Source organism: Cynocephalus volans, chromosome 5 (genome assembly GCF_027409185.1).
Source record: "Cynocephalus volans isolate mCynVol1 chromosome 5, mCynVol1.pri, whole genome shotgun sequence".
Taxonomy (NCBI): Eukaryota; Metazoa; Chordata; class Mammalia; order Dermoptera; family Cynocephalidae; genus Cynocephalus; species Cynocephalus volans.
The window spans coordinates 79,027,676-79,050,270 of NC_084464.1; the positions used below are offsets into that span (position 1 = coordinate 79,027,676).

Below are 22,595 nucleotides of genomic sequence, written 5' to 3' on the forward strand. Positions count from 1 at the left end.
AATAACTACATTTATTGCAATATGTGTAAACGCGTTTATTGCATTATGAGCAGTGTTGTGTGTGTGTGTTCTACTTAATCCTCACAACAATCTTATAAGGTAGGTACCATGAATATTTGTTTTTATCTTCTCCAGCGTCCACTCGCATCTTCTTCTGGCAGTAGCTCTAATTTGTTTTTGATGACTCAATTTTCCTTCATTGCCAGTTCAAGAGAGCATGGTGGGACCTCCACCAGATACCAACGCTTCTGACACACTTCAGGAATCTGATTAATCCTAAACTACACTTGGGCTCCATGAAATAGAGTAAGTGGCTTACTACCTTCTTCTGGTGAGATGGCTGCTGAGCCAATCTTGTGTTCCTTATAATTTTTACTTTTCATCTATACTTGCTTAGTTTTATGATATACTCACATTAATTGAGGCAGCCCAAGTATGTGTCTATTCTCTGCAATGAGCTCTCAAAATAACTACTAGTACCTCTACCATGACCGACTCTCTTATGATTTTCTGAATAAGTCATCAAGAGGCAACTTGATGTAGCAGAAAGATCCTTGGACCTCCAAGAGACCTGAATTCAAGTCTTAGGTCTGCCATTTACTAGCTGTGTGATTTTGGAAGTCACGTAACTTCTCTGTGCCAGTTTCTTCATCTTCAAAATGAGTCCTTTGTGTTTATATCTTCACATGTTGTAGTGGATGCTGCCGATGGCTTCCTCAGCATCCACTCCCAGCTGTGCAGCAGGGACGATGTCTGAGGGGCACTGCCACTTTTACTTCTACAGTTAGGGGTGGATGCTCATTGTTCTAAAATCAAATAGTATTCCCTTGGCCACTGGGCTTGGTTTAGGGGTGGATATGTGACTCAGTTTGGTTCAATCAAAATAAAGCCCAGGACTTATTCCCATGGTTGGGAGAGGAAAAGATCCTTTTTCTTTCTTGCTCTATGTAAACGAAGAAGCATGTAATGCTGGTTGTTACTGGTGATTATTTCATTGTGTGATTGTACAAACAGACATAGTCTTAAGATGAAACTAGTACCATAAAAGGCAGAGTAGAGAGTAGGAAAGAAACGATTTTGGGTGATATTAGTGAGCATCTGGATATCAACTCTTGGCTAAACCCTATTGTCTCTGGACTTAACTCTAAAATGAATCAAGATTATGCTGTTTAACCAGTTTAAGTTTGAATTTCTATACTTCTATACTTCAAGCACCCTAAGAGATAACACAGCCTAGATCTCCTTCCAGCCCAAACTCTCAATTCCCATCAACCCTAGCTTGTAAAAATCTCAAGTCTAGCTCAATCCAACAGCACATTTTCAATCCTACACATGGGCTGCTGCATACCACTGGAAGAAATAAATATCTTTGCAAAATACTGAGTACAAAATTAATCTCCAACTTCAGCTGATCCTTTTCAATGCCAAAAATCTTTTCTATGAGTTTTTAGTGACTATTTTTCTTAGTAGCTATTTCAAACCTTTACCATTTTCAAATCTTTTACTCCATCTATCTTCTTTCTTAGTCTCAGCTATGAATTTGACTCCCATGTCACAAAGAAATTAAAGACCTGCAGTTAAGATTTTTCAATTAATTATTGATTGCTGCATAATAAATTACTTGAAAAGTTAGCAGCACAAGACAAATACCTATTGCCTCCAAGTTTCTGTGGGTCAGGAATGTGAGGGTGGCTTAGCTGGGTGCTTCTGGCTCAGGGTCGAGAAGTTTCTGTTGAGATGCTGCCCAGGGGGTCTTCTGAAGGCCTGAGTGGGCAGAGGAGGCTTCCAAACTCACTCATGCGGCTGCTGCCTGGAGGCCTCGTTTCCTCCCCACGGGGCCTTGCTGCAGGGCTGCTGAGTGTCCTTGTGACATAGCAGTTGGCTTTTCCCAGAATGAGTCATCCAAGAGAGAGCGCAAAGAAGGTGCTGATCGTGGTGCCTTTTATGATCAAGTCAGACAGCATTACTTTTGCCATATTCTATTCATTAGAAACAAGTCACTAAACCCAGCCCATACTCAAGGGAAGGGGAAATAGGCTCCACCTTTTGGAGGGAGGAGTGTTGAAGAATTTGTGGACATATTTTAAAGCCAACATAGTTCTCAACTTTTCATCCCTCCTGAAAACTTTTCCTCAACTGAATCCATCTTACTACATTGCTTCTCTTCTCAGCTGAAAGTTAGTTCCTCCACTTGGCTCTGGATTTCATTCCTTCCTGCCTCTTTGCAACCAGTAATTTTCACTTCTTTCTTTAAACATTAGCCTCTCACCTTTTATTTGGTCTTCTTTTCTCAGCATATTAATGTACTTGGGTCTCTTTTACCTTAAAAAAATCCTCCATCAACATGGGCCTCCAGAGACAGTTTGAATGGACTCAGATACACCGATTTAATTTTCTTTTCATGTAAATTCTTCTGTCTGAATTTCTACTTCCTCTTGCCTAGCTAACTTCTTCCTACTCCTTTTTCAGGCTTCAGCTTAAGTATCACTTCCTCAGAGAACTTCCCTTACTCTCTAAACTACATTTCATCTCCTCTGTTATATTCTCTCATTTTTCTTCAAAGATTCTGTTTTCATTTGTATGATTCTTTCCTGTCTTCTGCCTTGGACTAAAAGCGCCATAGGCTGGGGCTGTGTCTGCTATGGCCACTTGGTAGGCATTTGATAGGTATGTGTTATCAAAACGTATTATAATTGTCTATTTATTATCGTTTCTTTCCTGATCTATACTAATCTTGTAAGCAGGAGTTGAGTCTTACTGTTTGTAGTGTTGTGTAGAGTATGAATGAAAGGATTAGACTATACCAGAGCCTCATACTTGAATCACCTGAGGATCTTAAAATGTAGATTCTGGTTCAGTAGTTCTGGGGTGGGGCCTGAGAAGCTCCCAGGTGACGCTGATGCCACTAGTCCATGGACTACACTGAGTAGCCATGAATGAGATTACTCTAAATCCTTCCTAGTTCTAACTTTCTATGATTCCATAAGCTACATAATTGAACAATGTAATTTATTTGACTTATTTCAAGTGAAATCCTTTCCAGATTTCTTTCTTTGGTTTAATCTGTACCATAAAATAACATAATTCAGTTCTTTAATTACTTGTTATTTCCTTGAGTCCTTTTTTGAGTAATCAGGCTTAGTTCCTGCTTTGTAAATCTCAGATACATGCCTCAAGTCCCTGTGCAGCTCTTTGTTAGGCAGGGCGGCTTCTTCCTGTCCTGCCTCCCTCAGAGATGGCTTCTCGTGCCTTTACTCCATCCTGAAGGAGTTCTTTATTATTAGTTATGTTTGTAGTGGAGCTTTCAAATTATCAATTAAAATTATTCATTTTCAAGTTTTCTTGAAGTTAATTTGCTTTTCAAGCATTCTTCTTTTCTTTATTATGGTAAACTCCTTCAGTTCATACCTCACCAATATGTATACTTAATAAACATTTCCTAGCTTGTAAGTTTCACAAAAAAATTCTTCCCTCTCTTTAATTTCTTCTCTTTTTGATAAAAGTCTCTGGTGTATTGTAAGTACTTCCAACATTAGACATTTCGTCTGTGATTAAAACCAGATTTATTCATTCAACAAATAATTACTGAGCACACTCTATGTGGCAGGCACTGTAATAAGGCTTCATGCACGATCCATCTTGGGCTGTGACAACATGATTCCATGGCTAGATAGGATGAGCGATGTATTCAAAGAGTTTTTGATCACAATAGACTTCCCACATACAGTATGATATTTTTATTATTATTCTGATTATCCGATCCTTATGCTTTTAACAACAAACGTAATTCAGTAACTACATTCACATTAAAAAAAAAAGGTTTTATATTTAACAAGGATTAATGTAAACTTGTAGTTGAAAAATAAAAATTATATAAAACTGTAGAAAGGATAGTAAGTTTGGACTTGCAAATTTATTTTTTAATTTTAGGACTTATAAATTTAAACACTGCAAAGACTGTACCTGATGGCTTTAATAATTAATTGACTATAACTCTGGCTCTGAAAGTTTAAACTGATTTTAATTATATGAAAAAATATAACTGTAGATAATTAACTAAAAATATGACTGTAGAAATTAACTTTCTCTATAAAATGGATGGTTATTTAGACAGTATATAACTAATTATTGTTCCTACAAATTTATAATTACTAACAAAAATATTATTAAGACAAGTAGTCTTAAAAATTAAATATTATTAAATATTATTGTTTAAGACCACGGTCAAATGAGCAACTGCCAGTTTCATGCCACAATAGAGAACAGTAATCTCTGTAGGCTTACACAGTTTAACTTTTGTTGGAATTCTGAATCCTGGGAGGATTCTTCCATCCCAAGACTGTGATTAAGATTAGCAAGGTATACATCAGTGAGGTAAACTAATATGCAGTCCTGTATTATTAATATAATAATCAATTCTATCAAAGAATTATGTGAAAGTAAATAGCTATGTGAAAAATGAAACAGTATCTATAGGATGTGGCTGAACATTAAAATATGTCTATTGAAATTGTTTTGAGCTGGGTATAGAGTAGAGAAGTTGAGGGTACAAAATGTCTTACTGAGCAAAATCTCATTTAGATATACTAAATTTCTGCTCTTGATCTCAGCAAATACTGAATTTTCGACTTTGGTCTCAATGTTATTATTAATTTAAACTTACCTAGTGTCCTGTGAAATTCACTATTATGCAGATACTTTTTATAGCTATCTGAATACAGACATACAAACTCAGCTACTTAACCCACCCATTTCTCCAATTAGCAGTTATGGTTATAAAAATGAAGAGATAACTAAATAAGTTTCATATTTCATTTACTAGAATTAGGAAATAAAAACATTCATAAAAGTAATATACACTTAAAATTGATTCCTTTTGCAATCATCTGAAAGAAATCTAGCTAATTTTGTGGAGAAAGGGGTCACTACAATTCACTCTAAAAAGACTTACAAGTCTACATTGATAATTTTACAATTCTATAAAGAACTGGAGAAGCACTTTTCTAAATACCAAGTAAAAGGTAGAAAGATAGATAAGTAGAAAAAAGGCTTAAAACAAAACCTAGCAGGTAAATTATTCAACATACAAAAGATGTAAAAGAAAACATTTGATAAAATTGCAGACTGTTGTTTCTATTTGTAAATAAATCTTTGATGACAGTCAATGCTTAATGTGATTTTTATTTTGTTTTTTTGTGGTTGGCTGGTACAGGGATCAGAACCTGTGACCTTGGTGTTACCAGCACCACACTCTAACCAAGTGAGCTAACCAGCCGGCCCACTTAATGTGATTTCTAAGAAGTAATTAACATTTGCTTAGGAGAAGCAATATAGCTTAATAATTAAAGCATATGATCTTCACTGGGGTCTTGGTTTCTAAATACCATTCCCCACTAAAAGGAACCAGGGTTCCTGAGAGAAATGTGCTGGTTCCAGGGCTGGGCAGGGAAGCTAAAAGATGAGCCTGAAACATCGTCTTGTGCCAGAAAATAAGGAAGTGCTCAAAAAAAAAAAAAAAGAGAGAGAAATCAGAAAATGGGGGCATGTCAATAGGCCACAGAAGCCCAGCTTGAAGGGGCTCTCATTGGCCAAATCTGGGAAAATTTGAGGATGAAAATAAATAAGGACAATAATGGATTATAATCTATTAAGTAGGAATGTCTGAGCTTAAATGGGGGAGAGGGGGAGATCTTCCTCACAACAGAATGCCCACTGAAAAATGTGGAGAGAGTGGGGAGTGGCAGGATTGGAATACCACCGTTTTGAAACCATCATAGCAAAAACTGCTTTGGGCATGGGTCATCAATAAATGCTAAGTGTAAGGTCGGGGAGCAGGAGTCTGATGAGGAGTAGGCTGTTTGCACAATCTCAGAGCATCTCCCTATAGATTGCTTTATTAGTTGCAAGAGGAAAAAATAACTAGTTATTGGAGAAACTGGATAACACCTTGACTGGGTGATCAAAATTAACATCCCTCGGAGCCTCTGGGTGTGACTTCCTGAGAAGGTCACAAGGCCAGTTTTATAGTATTTATGGCCAGGGATACATTTATCTGAATGAAATCATTACAAAACATGAGACAGACCCAAGCTCAGCTTGGGCATTCTGGGTGTAGAGACTAGCATGAGCAAAGGGCCAAAGCTGGGGAAAGTGTGTGCGTGTTGGGGGATGTTTTTGGAGAGTAATGAATAGTTTAGGTCATCTGGGGCAAAGAATACATGGAAGGGGGGAAGGAATAAAATGATAAAGGTAGGTTGGGGTCATAATTTGGAGGGTTTTGCATGTTGGCTGAATTAAACTTTAATACAGAATATAAAAATTGATTTTATAATACATAAATACAAAAGAAAGAGCTTTAAAGAAAAGTGTTCACATATAATAAGATCAATATACATATAGTTTTTTAGAAAGAATTTTAACATGGTACTAAGTATCAAAGTCCATTTTCATTCTTCCATTCATGCAGTTGGTGGACTAAGCACTGACTGTGTCCTGGTACAAAGCCAGGTGCTGGACTACTGTGGTAAACAAGACAGTCTTGGGCTCTGCACTGTCAGAGCTTACAGTCCCACAGTTTTTAATTTTATTAAAAATTTTAAATTTTATTTCAAATAGTTTCTGAGTCCATGCCTAAGTGTTATCAGCTCTCTTTCCTTGGTTCTCTACTATTAAGGGTATATGTAGCACTGAAGCTCCTACTTTCTTAATATGATCATTTAAGTCAACTGCCCGACAAGCATGGGCTGTTGTGCCTCTCCTTGTGCCAAGAACTGTGATGTGAATTTACAAAAGGTCTGTCTGAAGAAGCTTACATCCAAATTGGGGAGATAAGAAAGATAAGAGGTACAGTTAGAAATAATTATATATCAAGGTAAAGCAGTAAATACAAATATATCTAACACAAAATTATAAATGGAATGCATAGAGAGAAGGAAGAGAAAAAAAGCAGGCAGTAAGGGTCTGGAAAGGCTTAATGAAGAATGGGATGTGAGCTGAGAAGGGTTCAGATAAATGACGAGGAAAAGACACTACTGAGTATCTCAGCAGAAGGCACTACAGAGTGGTCGACAGAGGCTTGGCCAGAAGCTGGGCACACTACGACTCTAATCTTGTGAAACCTTCTTGGACTTCTTATATACAATGAGAGAATGGATTAGAATGATTTCGAAGCTCTGCTGGTATTCTATGAAACTCTATGGAGCTTATCTTGGAGTATATATTGAAGAGATGGGGGCCTGAGGATTAACAGGAAGCAAAAGATTCTGTGGTAGTTTAAATATGAAGGATTTGGAGTAGGGGGAAGAGGGTAGGAGACTATCTTTCATTTCTCCAAGGAATAAATTCATATCCACTATTTTTACAAATTAAGTGTACTAAATCTTCTGGCTTAAAATATTTACATAGCTCCCTCCTTTACCTTGTCAACTGGCACAAAATAATTCTAGAAGTATGTGGTCCAAAGAATGTTTCCAGAGAGGTAGATGTAGAAAGAACTTTGGGCTTAAAAGTAAGAATTTTAGGTACTAGCTTTGGCTCTATCATTTATTAGCTGTGTGGTGTAAGACAAATCACTTAAATTCTCTGAACCTGAGATTCTGTAGCTTTAAAATAGAGCAAGCATACCTACTTCATAGGAATGCTTTAAGGATAAAATGAGAAAATGATTGTGAAAGTGATATGTAAGCTATCGAGTGCTGTACAAATATATTTCTACATAAGAGATATAAAAATTAGACAAAATTGGTCTGCTTTTTGGCATTTTATCCATCCAACTAAATGCCCACTATGTGCCAAGCACCATGGTGAGCCCTGAGGATGGTAAGACAGTCTCTGCCTTCACAGAGTTCCTCTTCTAGAGGGTTAGACAGACACAAGTTATAATGTGTTGTTGCAATGTTCTTATGAGAACACTGTGGACAGAGGTATCGTAGTTAAAAGTCTTAATTTAAAATCAACTTCATACTTCAATTATTTGTCTAACTTGAAATCTCATAAAGCATTTAAAGTCATTCCTACAGTAGCCAAATTCATAGAGGCAGAAGGCAGAATGATGGTTGCCATGGCCTCAGAGGAGGGGAAAATAAGGAATTAGTGTTTAATGGGTACAGAGTTTCAGTTGGAGAAGTTAAAGAAAGTTCTAGAGATGGTTGGTAAAGTTGCACGATGATTTGAACATACTTAATACCACAGAACCATACACTTAAAAATGGTCAAAATGGTAAATTTTTATGTTATATATATTTTACCACAATTAAAAAAAAAAGAATTTAAAGTCAATCACAGCAAATTTTTACATTAGTACTCACGAAGGAGCAATATCCAAATGGTTGATGCTAAATCCAGAAGAGCAAAAGCCTCCCAGTGTTGTTGATATGGTTAGGAATGCAACAGCCAAAGAATAATCACAGCCTATAAATCCAGCAGCTACCAGGAATACTGCAGGTCCAATCATTCCTGGAGTTAAAAAAAGTTATAAAAGAAAAAGAAGCCTCAGCATTAATATTTGCTCAATCTTAACATAGTATAAATTTGAAATTTGACATTGCCGCCACCTACTGTAGAAACATTGTACTGCCTAGAAGACTCTAATGATGTAGAGTTTCATGAAAAAAAAAAAAAAAACTGCTGGAAAACATATGGGCATAATATAACTAACATAATAGTAAAAAGAAAATTTCATTTTGCCGTGTTATTACATATACATGTAACCAGGACCCAGCTAAAGTTCTACAGCATTAGAGAAAAGGGCAAGAAGAGCAACCGAAGAGATATTGTTCTAGAGGGAAGCAATAACTGACACAGAATGTGATTTAAAATTCATATAGCCAAAGAAGATAAGCTAAATAATACTCTGTTGGAAGAAGTTAGAAAAATACTTCATCTTGGTTTTAACAATTGGTAACGATATGCATAGGTCATTACAGGCAGTTAAGCATAAAATATGAGTTACATAGGAAGGGACTTAATGAGCGGGCTGTCAGGCTTTCTCCGTATCTGTAGCAGTGCTATCCAATAACTCTCTGATGATGGAATTGTTGTCTTTGTATATACTGCAACTGAGGAACTTGTATTTTAATTTCAATTGAATTTAAATAGCCACATGTGGCTAGTTGCTACCATACAGTACAGAGCAGGTACACAGAAAATCAAAAAAGAGAAAATCAGATTCAATCTAAAGGATTTATTTTATTTGCAGATGTAGAACCAAAGTAACTAAGCAGTGGACAGGATAATATCTTCTAGTGGTTGGTGCTCAGCAGGTGTTCGCAGAATTAACCTAAATAGGGTCCTTTTACAATGTAATTACCCAAGTATGGCCATCAATGACTTCCAGGTTCTCTAATTACTGGAGACCTTTAAAAAGTTGAATAATTGTCTTAGTTTGAAATTTCATCTTCCCAAAAGCAGAGTCTAAACACATGATTATTCAAGATTTCCTTGGGTTCTTTGACTTACAGCTTTTCAGTTAATACAATTATGTTAGTAAATATGTTTGGATTGATATTCAAAATGTATTCACTTAGAAAAGGGATGGAGACATAAAAATATTTTTATTTCTAACTCAGAGGTGAAAATAAAGTGATTTATAAAATTTGGGGGATGGGCTGGCCCATGGCTCACTTGGGAGACTGCGGTGCTGATAACACCAAGGCCACGGGTTTGGATACTACATAGGGATGGCCAGTTAGCTCACTGGCTGAGCGTGGTGCTGACAACACCAAGCCAAGGGTTAAGATCCCCTTCCTGGTCATCTTTTTAAAAAATAAATAAATAAATAAAATTCTGGGGATGATGTTCAGCAAAGCAAGCCATTTTTTGTAGTGATAAGCTATGGTGGAGACAATAGGGCATTATAAATCTTTTTTTTGTGGGGGGTGGCTGGCCGGTATGGGGATCTGAACCCTTGGCCAGTATGAGGATATAATACTGTGCTCTAACCAACTGAGCTAACTGGCCAGCCCTGATATTATAAATCTTAATCCTCAAAATGCATGGTTCACAAAGAACCATCTTGTACAGAAATGCACTAAATGCATCAGTGTTCTAATATGTGAACAAAATAAATGACTAATATTAACATTTTTATTTTACCTTGTGCTGTTGTTATATTATGATACACTAAGAAATATATATTTGGATTTTGCCCCTGGTTATTGGCACACTGCTCCTCAAACCCTTGGAATCTCTGGAGTGATAAGATTGTTTTTTGTATACTAATGAAATGATTGGTGGCTGGGGGTTCCTACATAGCTTCAGGATGGGGGTTGGTCACCGGAAGGACCAAGTCATGATTAGAGGGTTGGGGCTTTCAGCCCCAGCCTCCAACCTCCAGGAAAGGGAGAGAGGCTGAAGGTTGAGCTGATCACCAATGGCTGATGATTGTATTGATCATGCCTCCGTAATGAAGACTCCATAAAAACCCAAAGGACAGGGTTGGAATGAGCTTCTGGATAACAGATCATATGAAGGTTCCTGGGGAACGGCACACCCCGAGAGGGCATGGAAGCTCCTTGCCCCTTCCTCCACACCTTGCCCTATGCATCTCTTCATCTGAATCCTTTGTAATATCCTTTATAATAAACTGGTAAATGAAAGTGTTTCCCTGAATTCTGTGAGCTCCTCAAGCAAATTAACTGAACCTGAAGAGGAGGTCATGGGAATGCTGATTTGTAAACTCTCGGTCAAAAGTACAGGACACAACCTGGGACTTGTGATTGGCGTCTAAAGTAGGGGACAGTCTTGTGGACTGTGCCCTCAACCTGTGGGATCTGACACTATCTCTAGGTAGGTAGTGTCAGAAATGAATTATAGGACACCCAGCTGGTGTCTGCTGCAGAATTGGTTGTGTGTGGAGAGAAATCCCTACACACGTTTTGCTGACCAGAAGTGAACTGTTCTGTGTTAAGTATTGTGTTAAGTGTGTGTGAGAGTGGAAAACCCACTTTGGTTTTTTCTTATCTCTAACAACTATAAACAGAGTAAATAATTGTAAACCCAAACAAAACCTGATTAACTTCACTTACCTATAAGGCTAAAAACTCTTCGAACCCATATAGTTGAAAAGTTCCATTTTGCCCTTAAATTGTCGGCAGCTTGACCAGACAGGATCATACATAACCAACTGCCAAAATAAGGAACCGCAGATAAAAACCCATTCTGGAAGGAATAAGAGGATACAAGATTAATTATGGTGGGTGGAAAAAACAAAACACACACACACATTACAGGCAACCACCACAACTTGAAAACAAAGGAAACGTAAGGGTACTTCACAATGTTTGTTGGAAAAACAGAATTAAAAGATAATACAATCTTTCCATGAACCTTTTGAAGTACCCTTGTACGTAGCAATATGTTATTAATTTTTATATTATTACAGTAAATAAGTTTGGCTTTTGGAAGGATTGCTGGATTCAGTTCAATGCAGTCCTTAAGAGACTGTTTCAGAAGGAAACAATGCTTACCAGTCCTGTCTCCTCAAGGTAATCTTGACTGATACCTTGAGATTTGGATTGTGGGAGAAGACAAGGCTTCCTATTAGCCTGTGGATTCTCCCCATTGAACAGCTTTTGTCTTCAATTTTCACTTATTTATTTAAAAATTTTTTCACCATAAAATAAAATGCAGATAACAGAAAATCACACAACTCAAATGTTGAGCTTAATGAATGTATTCTAAGGACTGTCTAGGTCAAGAAATAGAACTTTGCCAGCCACCCCAGAAAGCCTTCCATGGTCCTGGTCCAATCACAACCCCTTTTCTCTCCCCATAAATAAACATTATCCATGTTATAGCATGTAGTAATCACATACATTTACTTATAGTTACATTATCCAAATGTGCATCCCTAGACAGTATAGTTTAGTCTTGACCATTTAAAAAATTTTGATATGTCTTTTAGGTCTCCTTTAATCTGTAAGTTCCCTTCCATTCTTTTTTTTTTTTCTTACAATTTATCTATTAAAGAACCTAGGCCACATTTTATTTACTTTTAAAAGATGAGTGCCAAGTTAAAGTTAAAACCATAACTCAAAGAAACTATCTTAAAGCTGAAAGTGCGTTACATATTTTCTTACATGCACACAGATATATACATACACACACACATATGTGTGTGTGTGTGTGTGTGTGTGTGTGTGTGTGTGTGTATATATATATATATATATTTTTTTTTTTTTTTTTTCCAGACCGGTGAGGGTATCTTACCCTTTGACTTGGTGTTGTCAGCACCATGCCCACCCACTGAGCTAACCGGCCATCCCTATATGGGATCTGAACCCGTGGCCTTGGTGTTATAAGCACCGCACTTGCCTGAGTGAGCCACGGGCTGGCCCTACGTATATATTTTTTAACAGAACCCGGGAGTCCTTCTTATTTCACCTCCAATCACCAAGCACTGTCAGTTCTACTTCCTTTAAAAAAAGCCTCATCTTTCTGCTTCTCTCCATGTCTATTCTTCCTCCACTCCATTCTGAGATCTTATCTCTTGCCTGGGCTACTGCAGCAGCCTCCTAATTCCTGCCTAGATCTCTCATTACCAATATCAACCTTTCCATTATCTACTTCATGCTTCCCACTCTGATTACCACCTATCTTTCCAGCTCATCCCCTCTAGTACCTGGCCCTAATCCATTGATCCTATCACTTCTTTACTCTCCCTCAACTCTTTATTGTCCTCGGCCAATACCAATTCCATGGTAATATCATTATAATTACTCCCTTACATAGGCCCTTGACTCCCACCCCATCTTACACCCTTGGTAAAACCGTCACTCTAGTTAAACCAAACTCTTATCCTACTCTGTACTTACACTTAAGCAGCCGAATGTGGCTAGAACACACATGACCATGCTTACCAGTCTTCCTTTAGATCCAGGAGCATGAACCTCAAGTGGGCCTCAATGTTACCAGTTATCATACTCTCCCTGGTTCATTCTCTTACTTAGTAGTGACACATCTAGGTGACTTTTCATACAGTGTTCTCTTGCCTCACCCACCCCCAGCACCTCCTCCCTTGGGTGAACCCAAGTTTTTAAATATAAGTGTGCTTAAGAAAGGGAGATTTAATTTTTTAATCATAGTTTGTGGTCCTCTATCTATATTCAGAAGTTGTAGACTTCCAGTTCTGCTTCTGTATCTGAAGATAGTTGCTTCTTTCAGGTGTTTAGCTGAAAAATTTCCTCTATAAATTTTATTCCATTTAGACTTCTACATAATGGGATCACACGGTTAAAGGGGATACCAGGCAAAAGACACCTTGAATCAAGAGTTAACACACACTGAGGAAAGAAGGAACAACTGTGGAGGCCAAAAAGAGAAGTCTCTAAAATTTAGTACAGCAGAGTAAAATGGAAGATACAAAATAACTAAATTTCATATAGATGAAAACAAATTCTGTGTGTAGTTTTAAAATATATACTCTATACAAGAAGCAGATGATTATTTTTCTTACCTCTTGAACATTAAACCTTAAGATCTCCTTCATATAAGTAGGCAATAATGTCAATAAAGTGTAAAAAGTCCAGTTGTAAGAAAAATGTGCAACTACAATAGCCCAAAGTGGTAGTGATTTTAACATGGGTATCCAAGGCACTGACTTCTGTGAAGAAAGCTAAAGAAAACAGGCACAGTTATGATAAGCTAGAGCAAAACTGTACAGTCTTCCTAAAAGGTATAAAGGAGAAGAGAAACAGTTGTAAAATATGCTATCCTCGAATTAAGAACAAAACCCAAAACAATATCAGACATATAGGAAAGAAAACCTCAATAAGTGAAACGGTAATGTTTTTTCACAATTCATTAAAAACACATCTTCAAAACAGAGTAGGAGTTGATGACCTTAAAGCACTTGCTAGTTACAGGTGGCCTATCCATGAGCTAGCCATGGGATGGCTTTCTGAATTTAACTGCAAGGTACCCTGAAGATTGCATTTCTTTTTTTGCAGCAATTTCTGAATCAGAATTAGAACTACATATGCTGTCAGTTTTAAAATCTTCTTCTTGTAAGAAAAGAATCACATTTCTGCCTATAAGTACTGACCTTTTCTTAGCCGGATAACTGAGAAAGCATTCTACTTGGAACTCCTGCTTGTCTGGCTCAGACCTTCCCTCTACATTTCCCTCCTTCCTGTCAGCATAAACTATCTAAAATGTAAACCTGATTCTGTCACTTCACGTTGACAAACACTTTATGGGACCCAGTACCTACAGGACAAAGTCTGAGCTCCTTAGTGAGACATCGAGGACCCTCCATAATCTGCCTTCTGCTGGTCTCTTCCATCTCCCGCAGCTCTTTGCCTTTGCCTTATACGTGTCAGCAACACATAACTGCTGCACTTCCTGAAAGATATCACTCTCCTGTGCCTTTGCTCAAGCCATATGGTTATCCTGGAGTGTCTGCACATCTCTCACTCCCCCAATTTGCCTACTTAACTCCAACTTCCCTTTTATGACTGTTCCGATACAGCTTCCACCAGTGAGAAAGCAAGCAAGCAGTCCCTAGCTGCTGTCAGCTGGGCTGGCCCCTGGTGCTAATAGCTAGGCCATGGTGTCCTCATCTTGAACTTAAACAAGGCCACTCAGAATGAGTAAGATCGAGCAAGACAAAAATAAGACCACTCCATAATCATGTCTGAGCACAGACAAAAACAAGAACACTGTAAACTGCAAAAAAGAGCAAACATCTTCCTCTCTCAGCTAATGAGTGCCCGCTGTGTCTTTACCAATCACAGCTTCTGCCCTACCTTCTAGATAAAAATGAAGATACTCAATCATGAATTGCTACTGCTTTCTAGGAGCACCATATCCAGAGCAAAACACTGATTCTTTAAACCCTCCCCGAAGTCACCTAATACAAGACTAAACTTTAGCAAGCTCCTCTCTTTGTCCCTGAGGAACTATGGTTCCTGATGGTGTGCTTTCTCTCTCGTGGCAATGAACCATGAAACCCAGCTTGGTTCAACTACAGGTGAGTTCCTGATGGTCTTTGGCTAGAAGGCACTGACCCCAGAAAGCTTTTCCTATCTGTGCCAGGCTGGCTGATGACCCCTCCGTTCTCTGATCTGAAGATGTACTGTGTACCTTATAGCACTGCATTATGCAGGCTATATTATATTGAAATTCTGTCCATCCATGCCTGTTTCCCTCTGGAGACCACAGGCCCCAGAAGAATCATGTCTTCTTTACTTTTTCCCTCTTTTTTTTTTTTTTTTTGGTGGGCTGGTTGGTATGGGTATCTAAACTCCTGACCTTGGTGTTAATAACACCATGATCACTGGCCAGCTGCCAAAAAAACAAACCAAAAAACCATCATGCACTGAATCAACTAACTAGCCAGCCCCTTGTTCATTTTTAAGTCCTCAGTATCTGACAAAGAACCTTGGATACAGTCATTTCTCAAAAAAATGTTTGTTTAAAAAAATGAATCAAATACAGTAGATGGTGTACATTTCTTGGATCCAAGATTTAAAGGTGGGAGCTTCACATAACGCATCATTATTTTATGACATTTTCAACTGCAACATCAACTGCTCTAAGAATGCAGCCTGAGGTTCTATTAAACTAATCTTCCTAACTCCTTTTGCCTCTGAATATTCCATTTTCTGAAGCATTTGGAAAAACAACCTAGATTTGAATATTGGACAGATTAAGACACATGTCAAGGTAGAGAAAGCTTTTTAAAAAAATCTAAACAAATTAAAAAGTTTCATAAGTTCATAAAAATAATGATAAAAATGAAGTATTGGAAGAAGCGAGCTGTTAACTATCAATGCTGAGAAATTGTGACAAAACATGTCAAGTTTTACATGGCAAGACCTGTTCATAACGCATTAAATTCTTTTGATTTGTTCCTTGAGGGAAAAAAATGGGTGACTTATTTGATTAACACTATAGAGGACACTAAACTCCCAAAGTAACTTTCTTTATTACATTGCTGATTTCTTCTAAGTTTTTGCCTATCTTTGGCAAAGACCAAGAGATGTCATATTTCTTAAAAGTTCAGCAGCTTGTGGAGACATTTGTAATAAAATTAAAAAACTTAAATGTTAACGAGTAAATTTTTAATTACTGCCTGATTATACAGTATATAAAAATTAAAAATATCAACCATGATAACTTAACGGGCAAGAAAGGTTTTACATGAAATATTTTACGTTCATAAACTAATAAAGCGAATTTGAGGCCAATAAAAATGCTAAAAACAGACTGTATATATTTTAATTTTTCCTAATGTTTTTATGTTCCTTTTTTTTTTTTGGTGGCTGGCTAGTATAGGGCTCAAACCCTGGACCTTGGTGTTACCACCACTGTTCTAACCAACCAAGCTAACTGGCCAGCCAGCCCTGTTATTCTTTTATTCCACCCTAAAAACAAGTATTTTGTTTCCATGACTTGAGAATTTAGTGTATTGAATTATGACGGACTTATTTCTTTTTTTGTCTTTTTCATGACCGGTACTCAGCCAGTGAGCGCACCGGCCATTCCTATATAGGATCCGAACCCGCGGCGGCAGAGTCGCTGCGCTCCCAGTGCCGCACTCTCTTGAGTGCGCCACGGGCTCGGCCCATGACAGACTTATTTCTGATTTGCTTTTGTGCTTGATTAAGTGATAGAAATCTAGTTTGTGTATTTTTATAAATAAAATTTTATATAAATTTTTCCTAAAGATAACCTACTCTTGAAGAGCAATTAGGCGTATATCATATTATTTATCATAAGAAATGTGCCATCCTCCTTATTAAATCACACTCATTTATTCATTTTAAAAAATTTTTTATTTTATTTTATTTTTTAAAGATGACCGGTAAGGGGATCTTAACCCTTGACTTGGTGTTATCAGCACCATGCTGACCCAGTGAGCTAACCTGCCATCCCTATAAGGGATCTGAACCCGTGGCCTTGGTGTTATCAGCACCGCACTCTCCCGAGTGAGCTACCAGCTGGCCCCAAAATCACATTCATTTAAAATACAGATATAAACACACTAGTTGGTTTTCTAACAACTAATAGTCAGAATGTATGAGAATCCTTTCATAAATAACACATTTTATTATCTACTAATGAAGAAGAAAAAACAAACTTAAGACTCACTTGATAATTATTATTCTAAAAGATTTAAAATGACATAAAAAAGTTGTTTTAATCTAGAAAGAATTGGAATTCCTTGGCTGACACTTCATACATTTATATAATTTGTCTATTCTACTTTGCCTAAGTCACACACAGTAGAAATATCTATTTTAAAAAACTGGTATCTTACTTCTGAAGAAAAAAATGTTCTGAAATTATTTTTAAAATGTGTCAAAGTCCATACCTGATTTTTTAATGATGAAAGAATGTATTCCTTCTCATAATGGGAGATTCTCTTGTGAGTTTCTGGTGTATCACTAACTAACCAGATCCATAAAATAAACCAAAATATTCCAACCGTACCTTTAAATAGAAAAATAATAGTTAAATAAAATTAAAATGTACCAATAGCAAGTTTTACACATCTTGAAAAAATTATGTAACTATAAATTCAATATAAAATTGGTTTCAGTGTAGATTCAATTTCAAGTTTCTCTCAATTAATGGGATGATTGCTGTAACTGTATAATTTCCTACATATTTGGAAAAAAAAACCCACTTTTAACCACAAGATTCTACCTATCAGTATCTATCAGACGAATCTTTTTGAAAATACATTTCCACAATTTATATATTTCCATAGGTGTGTTTTTGTTTGTTGATTTTTTTTTGTTTTGATTGCAGATATATTTTCTACAGGATGTATATAATCCTGCCAATAAAATGCCCTGGGACTAAATAAAAAGAAAAAAAGTTTAAAACTGCTAAGTGAGCGCATCCTAGTTTGCTTGAGAAAAAATATTTTCAAAATACACATTTTTATAATACCAAGATAGTGATTTTTGACAGTAAATGTGCCATTTAAGTCCAGGATTCAACAATAGTTTCTACTGGGAAATATTCCAAAATTAACATCAGGTCATAATTCATTTGAACTCATTTTAACCATATTAACTGGAAAAACAGGTTCTCAGTAAGTGTTTTAGAACTTTATGGTTTAGGAGATGATTACTTCAGTGAGCTGGAATATATACATGTATGTATATGTGTGTTTGTGTGTGTGTGTATGTGTGTGTGTGTGATTTTTTTTTTTTTGTTGGCTGGCCAGTATTGGGGATTTGAAGGAATATGTATTTTTAACTAATTATTAGACTATTTCATTTTGGATTTGTAACATTATAATTTAGGTTAAATTTTTAAACTTACCAAAAAAGTAGAAGACATAAGTCCAATTCATATAGTAGCAAATTATTCCAGAAAGAGGAAGAGAAATTACTGTCCCAAGCTGTGCTCCTACAACAACACATAAGACTTTATAAACTTTGGAGAGATGTGAACAAAGAAGGGACAGATCTACTGCTTAAACAAGATAGGTTACAGATGATGAAGAAAACAAAGAACTACTCAAATTCAAAGGAACTGAGTTAGACACATGTAAATATAAACAATTCTCTTAGATCATTTACTAGAAAACCTATAATATGTAAAACATATATGTTAATATGTATTTACATTAGTTACAACTATGTAGTTATTGATTAATCAGGAGGCATCAATCAATAAAAAACTTATTATAATATAAGATAGTAATTGCCACATGTGTTAGAAATTCAGGCATCTAGGGAAAGGGTAAAAGATGTTCTCTAAGGCTGAGAAACACAACTTACTGCACCATATTTGATGAAATAAGAATGAAGCTTTTAGTAACTCCCCTAAATATTACAAACAATTATTTCAGATAAACAAATAATAAAATATATTTCAACCACCAAATGCAAGATATCTTAGTAGGTGCAGCAGGAGCTAAAATGATGAATCAGACATAGTTTCTGGTGTTTTAGCTTTAGGTAGGAGATAAAAATAAACCAATAACATTACTTGATAGGAAGTGGTAAGTGTCACAGAGCAATGTGGAAGTTCAAATACGGGAGATATTATTTCTGACTTAGGGAAGTCAGGAAAAAATGTAAGCAGCAGCAACCAGACTTCGAAAAGATGGGTAAGATTTGGTCCCATAGTAACAAGGTAAGAAAAAAGATATAGGGTAGTGTAACAAAATAAGCAAAGCAATGGAAGTAGGAAAGCAGAAAGTGGGTTTGGGAACTTCACTTGAAGGTGAAGGAAAGGAATAGAAGGTAAGGCTGGAAAACAGGTTGAATAGTTACTGAATACCTACCCTATGCCAGGCACTGTGTGCCAGGGATTAGGCTAGCTGCCTAATGAACTGGTGAAGACTAAAAACTTTTGACCCCTAGTTTTAAGGACTTTGGACTTTATTAGGTAGTACCATAAATCATAGATAGTACCTGTTCTTGAACTTATCATCACATTTATTGTGTCAGTCTCCACACAGCTACAAGAACGATCTTCTTAAAATATAAATTGAGGAAGTTTCTGGTCACGATGGTGGAATAGACAGTCCCCAGCATCACTCTCCCCCATAAACCAACCAGTTTACAACTGTAAGAAAGCAATAACAGCCAATCTGGGGCAGCTAGAGCTCAGGGGAAGAGGAGGAGAGACCTATGGAGTGCATGAAGGTGGGAAAAGCCATGATGAGAGAAAGAAAAAACCACTCTGATGGTTTCATGCCACGGCTGCTTTAAGGCTGGAACTGCTGAGCCCATGGAGCAGGAGCCAGCAAAAGCCTCAGCTGTGCTGTTCAGATGGAGTTGCTTGGAGTTGGCAGGGGAGAAGAGGGCCTTGGTGGCCCTCAGGCCAGCATGACCACTAATGGGGTTCCTGTGGACCCACATAGGAGTGAGGAGCCACAACAACTGAAAAAAAGGAGCCAGTCAGAGGCCAGTGAGTCATTGCAAAGGACTGGCATATGAGCCCGTCCCAAGGGAAGTGTTTGCAGCACAGACAATGGGGGAAATGGGCCCACTGGGGGAACAATGGGACATAGCAAGGACAGCTGATCTGCCCCCCAATCAGCATAGGACCACTCAGAGGAGACTGGTCATGAATATAGAATAGCATGGGGTGCAGTTTGATGAAAAGACTCAGTCCCAGATCAGAGTTTCTACACAATCCAGGTGAACCGGGTCTCTGGAGAGCCAGAAGTACCTATAAACTCAACCATTAAAAGCTGAGCTGCACAAAAAGGCTTCCCTAGGGAATCAGCAGCAAAGCAGCAATTTAGCTAAACCACACAGCTCAAGTACTGGTCCCAACAGGAAGTTCCCCCATTTTAGAAGCAAGCAAAGGACAAAAAATTAGTTCCAGTCCAGGCACACTGCCAGTGCCTTGGGGCCCATCTGGGGTCCTGAGGCATGGATCGGCAGACTGGAACCCCCTCCCACAACTAGGCACACTGCCAGCACCTTGGGGCCCACCTGGAGTCTTGAAGCTGGAGCCAGGGACCAGACCCGCCCCCCCACAACCAGGCACGCCACCATCGCCAAGGAGCATGCCAAAAACATCACCTCCATGTGGGTGGCCCACCATAGCCGCCACAATAACCACAGCTGCTGTGAAAGCAGCTAGATTCCACAACCACCACACAGATGTTCCGCAAGCCACTGGAGGACATTGACACAAGGAGAGTCACCAGCAGAGACCAAAGAAAAGAGGAGGATGTCTCTTTCCACAAAGCCCAATCCAGAGTGACAGAAGAAGCATATCCTCTATGATAATACTGGGGGACCTGAACACACCTCTCAGCATTGGAAAGATCATGTAGGCAACAAATCAACAGAGTAACCAATATTCTTTCAGAAGGAGAGAAGAAATCTAGGGTAATTATAGAGGGGAGAGAAGGGAGGGAGAGGGGGATGGGGAGAGATTGGACAAGGGGCATAAACAATATGTATGATTTGTAACAATATATATGCTGGTAATATTGATTTAATCAACATATGTCAATGTTGAACCCCAAAAATATGTATAATCAATAAAAATTTTTTTAAAAAAAGTAAATTGGATCATGTCTCTCACCTGATTAAAAACCCCTAATGTCACCTCCATTTTATTTCTGGGGTGGGGGGGAATCTACATTCCTTCCTATAGCCTGTAAGGCCTGATATGATCTGGTTCTTGTTTATTTCTCTAATCTCATCTTATGCCATTATCCTCTTTATTCACTATGTTCTAGACACCCACAGTGATTTCCCATTTCTTTGAAGCCTTATGGTAGTTTCCTGCCTGACAGCCCTTGCACATTGCTGTTCTGATTGGCTGGAATGTTATTCTCTCTGCTCTTTACATGACTGGTTTGTTCTTATCCTTCAGATTTTAGCTTAAAAGGCACTGTAGAGAGACCTTTCTCAAGTATTGTATTTGAAAGCAGTTAGGTCAAAATTTTTTCAGTCAATGGAAGAAAGGCTAGAAGTTCTTATGTAATCTGGTAAAATTATAATTCACATAGATCATGTTATCTCACCTGTAGATCAATATTATAGCAAATAAATGCATAGAAAGATGAATGAAGAGAGAGGTTCATTAGAAGGTCAAATTAGAATCATAATTTAAGGACAAAAGCACTCAATTTTCCAATTATTGGCCTTTTTTTTTTAAAAGATAGTATTACCTATCCAACATCTAAAAAGGCAACATGCTTTGAAATGATGGCAGATAGGGAAAATGACATTAGTCAATTAAGATACTTTATGCTGTTGAGCCAAAGAGAAAAATTATTATAAAGTTGTACCCCCAGGGCTGGCTCCGTGGCTCACTCGGGAGAGTATGGTGCTGATAGCACCGAGGCTGCGAGTTCGGATCCTATATAGGGATGGCCGTTGCGCTCACTGGCTGAGCGTGGTGCAGACCACACCATGCCGAGGGTTGCAATCCCCTTACCGGTCAAAACAATAAATAAATAAAGTTGTACCCCAGAGCATTATTTTCCCCCCAAAGAGGCATACAACATTGCATGATTCTGGCATGCAGGCACTTTTTTCCCAAGGTTGATATATATACGTAACAAATCATAGCAACATTTTTATAAGAATAATCATCTTACCTGCATATGAAATGCTAAGAAGCTTGCTTCTTTCAAGAGGGGGAGCCCAGGTAGACCACATGGCATGCATGGCTGGAAATGTAACTCCCTGCGGGGGAGAGGGAGGGAATATTTCTGATGAAATACAAGGTGGTTTTGTTAATATTTTAGAGTAAGTTCAGTATTTTGTTGCAAAAGCATTTTTTTTTTTTTTGGATAGAATCAAACCAGAATTAGATTATATTAAGTGAGATGTCTTTACAGTGTTAAGTCAAAACACCTTATAATGAAGTACTTTCAAAATCTGAACAAAGAGTCATGGATTTGAGAACTGGTTTGAGGACTGCAAGGCTAGGGTTACAATAATCTAAGAGAATATACTGAGTGATGACATAAAGAGATCACTCGCAAGTTTAATTTTACTCATTCACTTTATTAACAGCCTGAATGAAATGGGGATGTTACTAATTTATAAACTTTAAAAGTACTGAGCTAATAGTTTGGGATGCTGGAAGAAAATTAAAATTGACCTTAATCAACAGGAAAATTCAATTAGAGGACGTGTTCAATTAGAGTCTTTATA

At 37.6% G+C, this 22,595-nt stretch overlaps 1 protein-coding gene and 1 non-coding gene across 9 annotated transcripts in view; both read right to left on the reverse strand.

Moving 5' to 3' along the window:
- The window catches only part of SLC17A5 (solute carrier family 17 member 5), a 43,102-nt gene that overhangs the window by 7,160 nt on the left and 13,347 nt on the right, over window positions 1-22,595 (reverse strand). For 4 of the 8 annotated variants that reach the window (XM_063097546.1, XM_063097544.1, XM_063097540.1 and 1 more), the window contains 6 exons: window positions 22,034-22,121; window positions 18,277-18,363; window positions 17,315-17,433; window positions 13,454-13,612; window positions 11,025-11,157; window positions 8,307-8,454 (listed from right to left, as the gene is read on the reverse strand). In XM_063097546.1, the coding sequence (XP_062953616.1) occupies window positions 8,307-8,454; window positions 11,025-11,157; window positions 13,454-13,612; window positions 17,315-17,433; window positions 18,277-18,363; window positions 22,034-22,121 (734 nt within the window). The remainder of the gene's footprint in view (window positions 1-8,306; window positions 8,455-11,024; window positions 11,158-13,453; window positions 13,613-17,314; window positions 17,434-18,276; window positions 18,364-22,033; window positions 22,122-22,595) is intronic. The other 4 variants (XM_063097547.1, XM_063097543.1, XM_063097541.1 and 1 more) reach the window with 3 other exon arrangements.
- Window positions 5,201-5,275, reverse strand: TRNAT-GGU (transfer RNA threonine (anticodon GGU)). The gene has a single exon. It is a non-coding gene; the product is annotated as a tRNA-Thr (tRNA).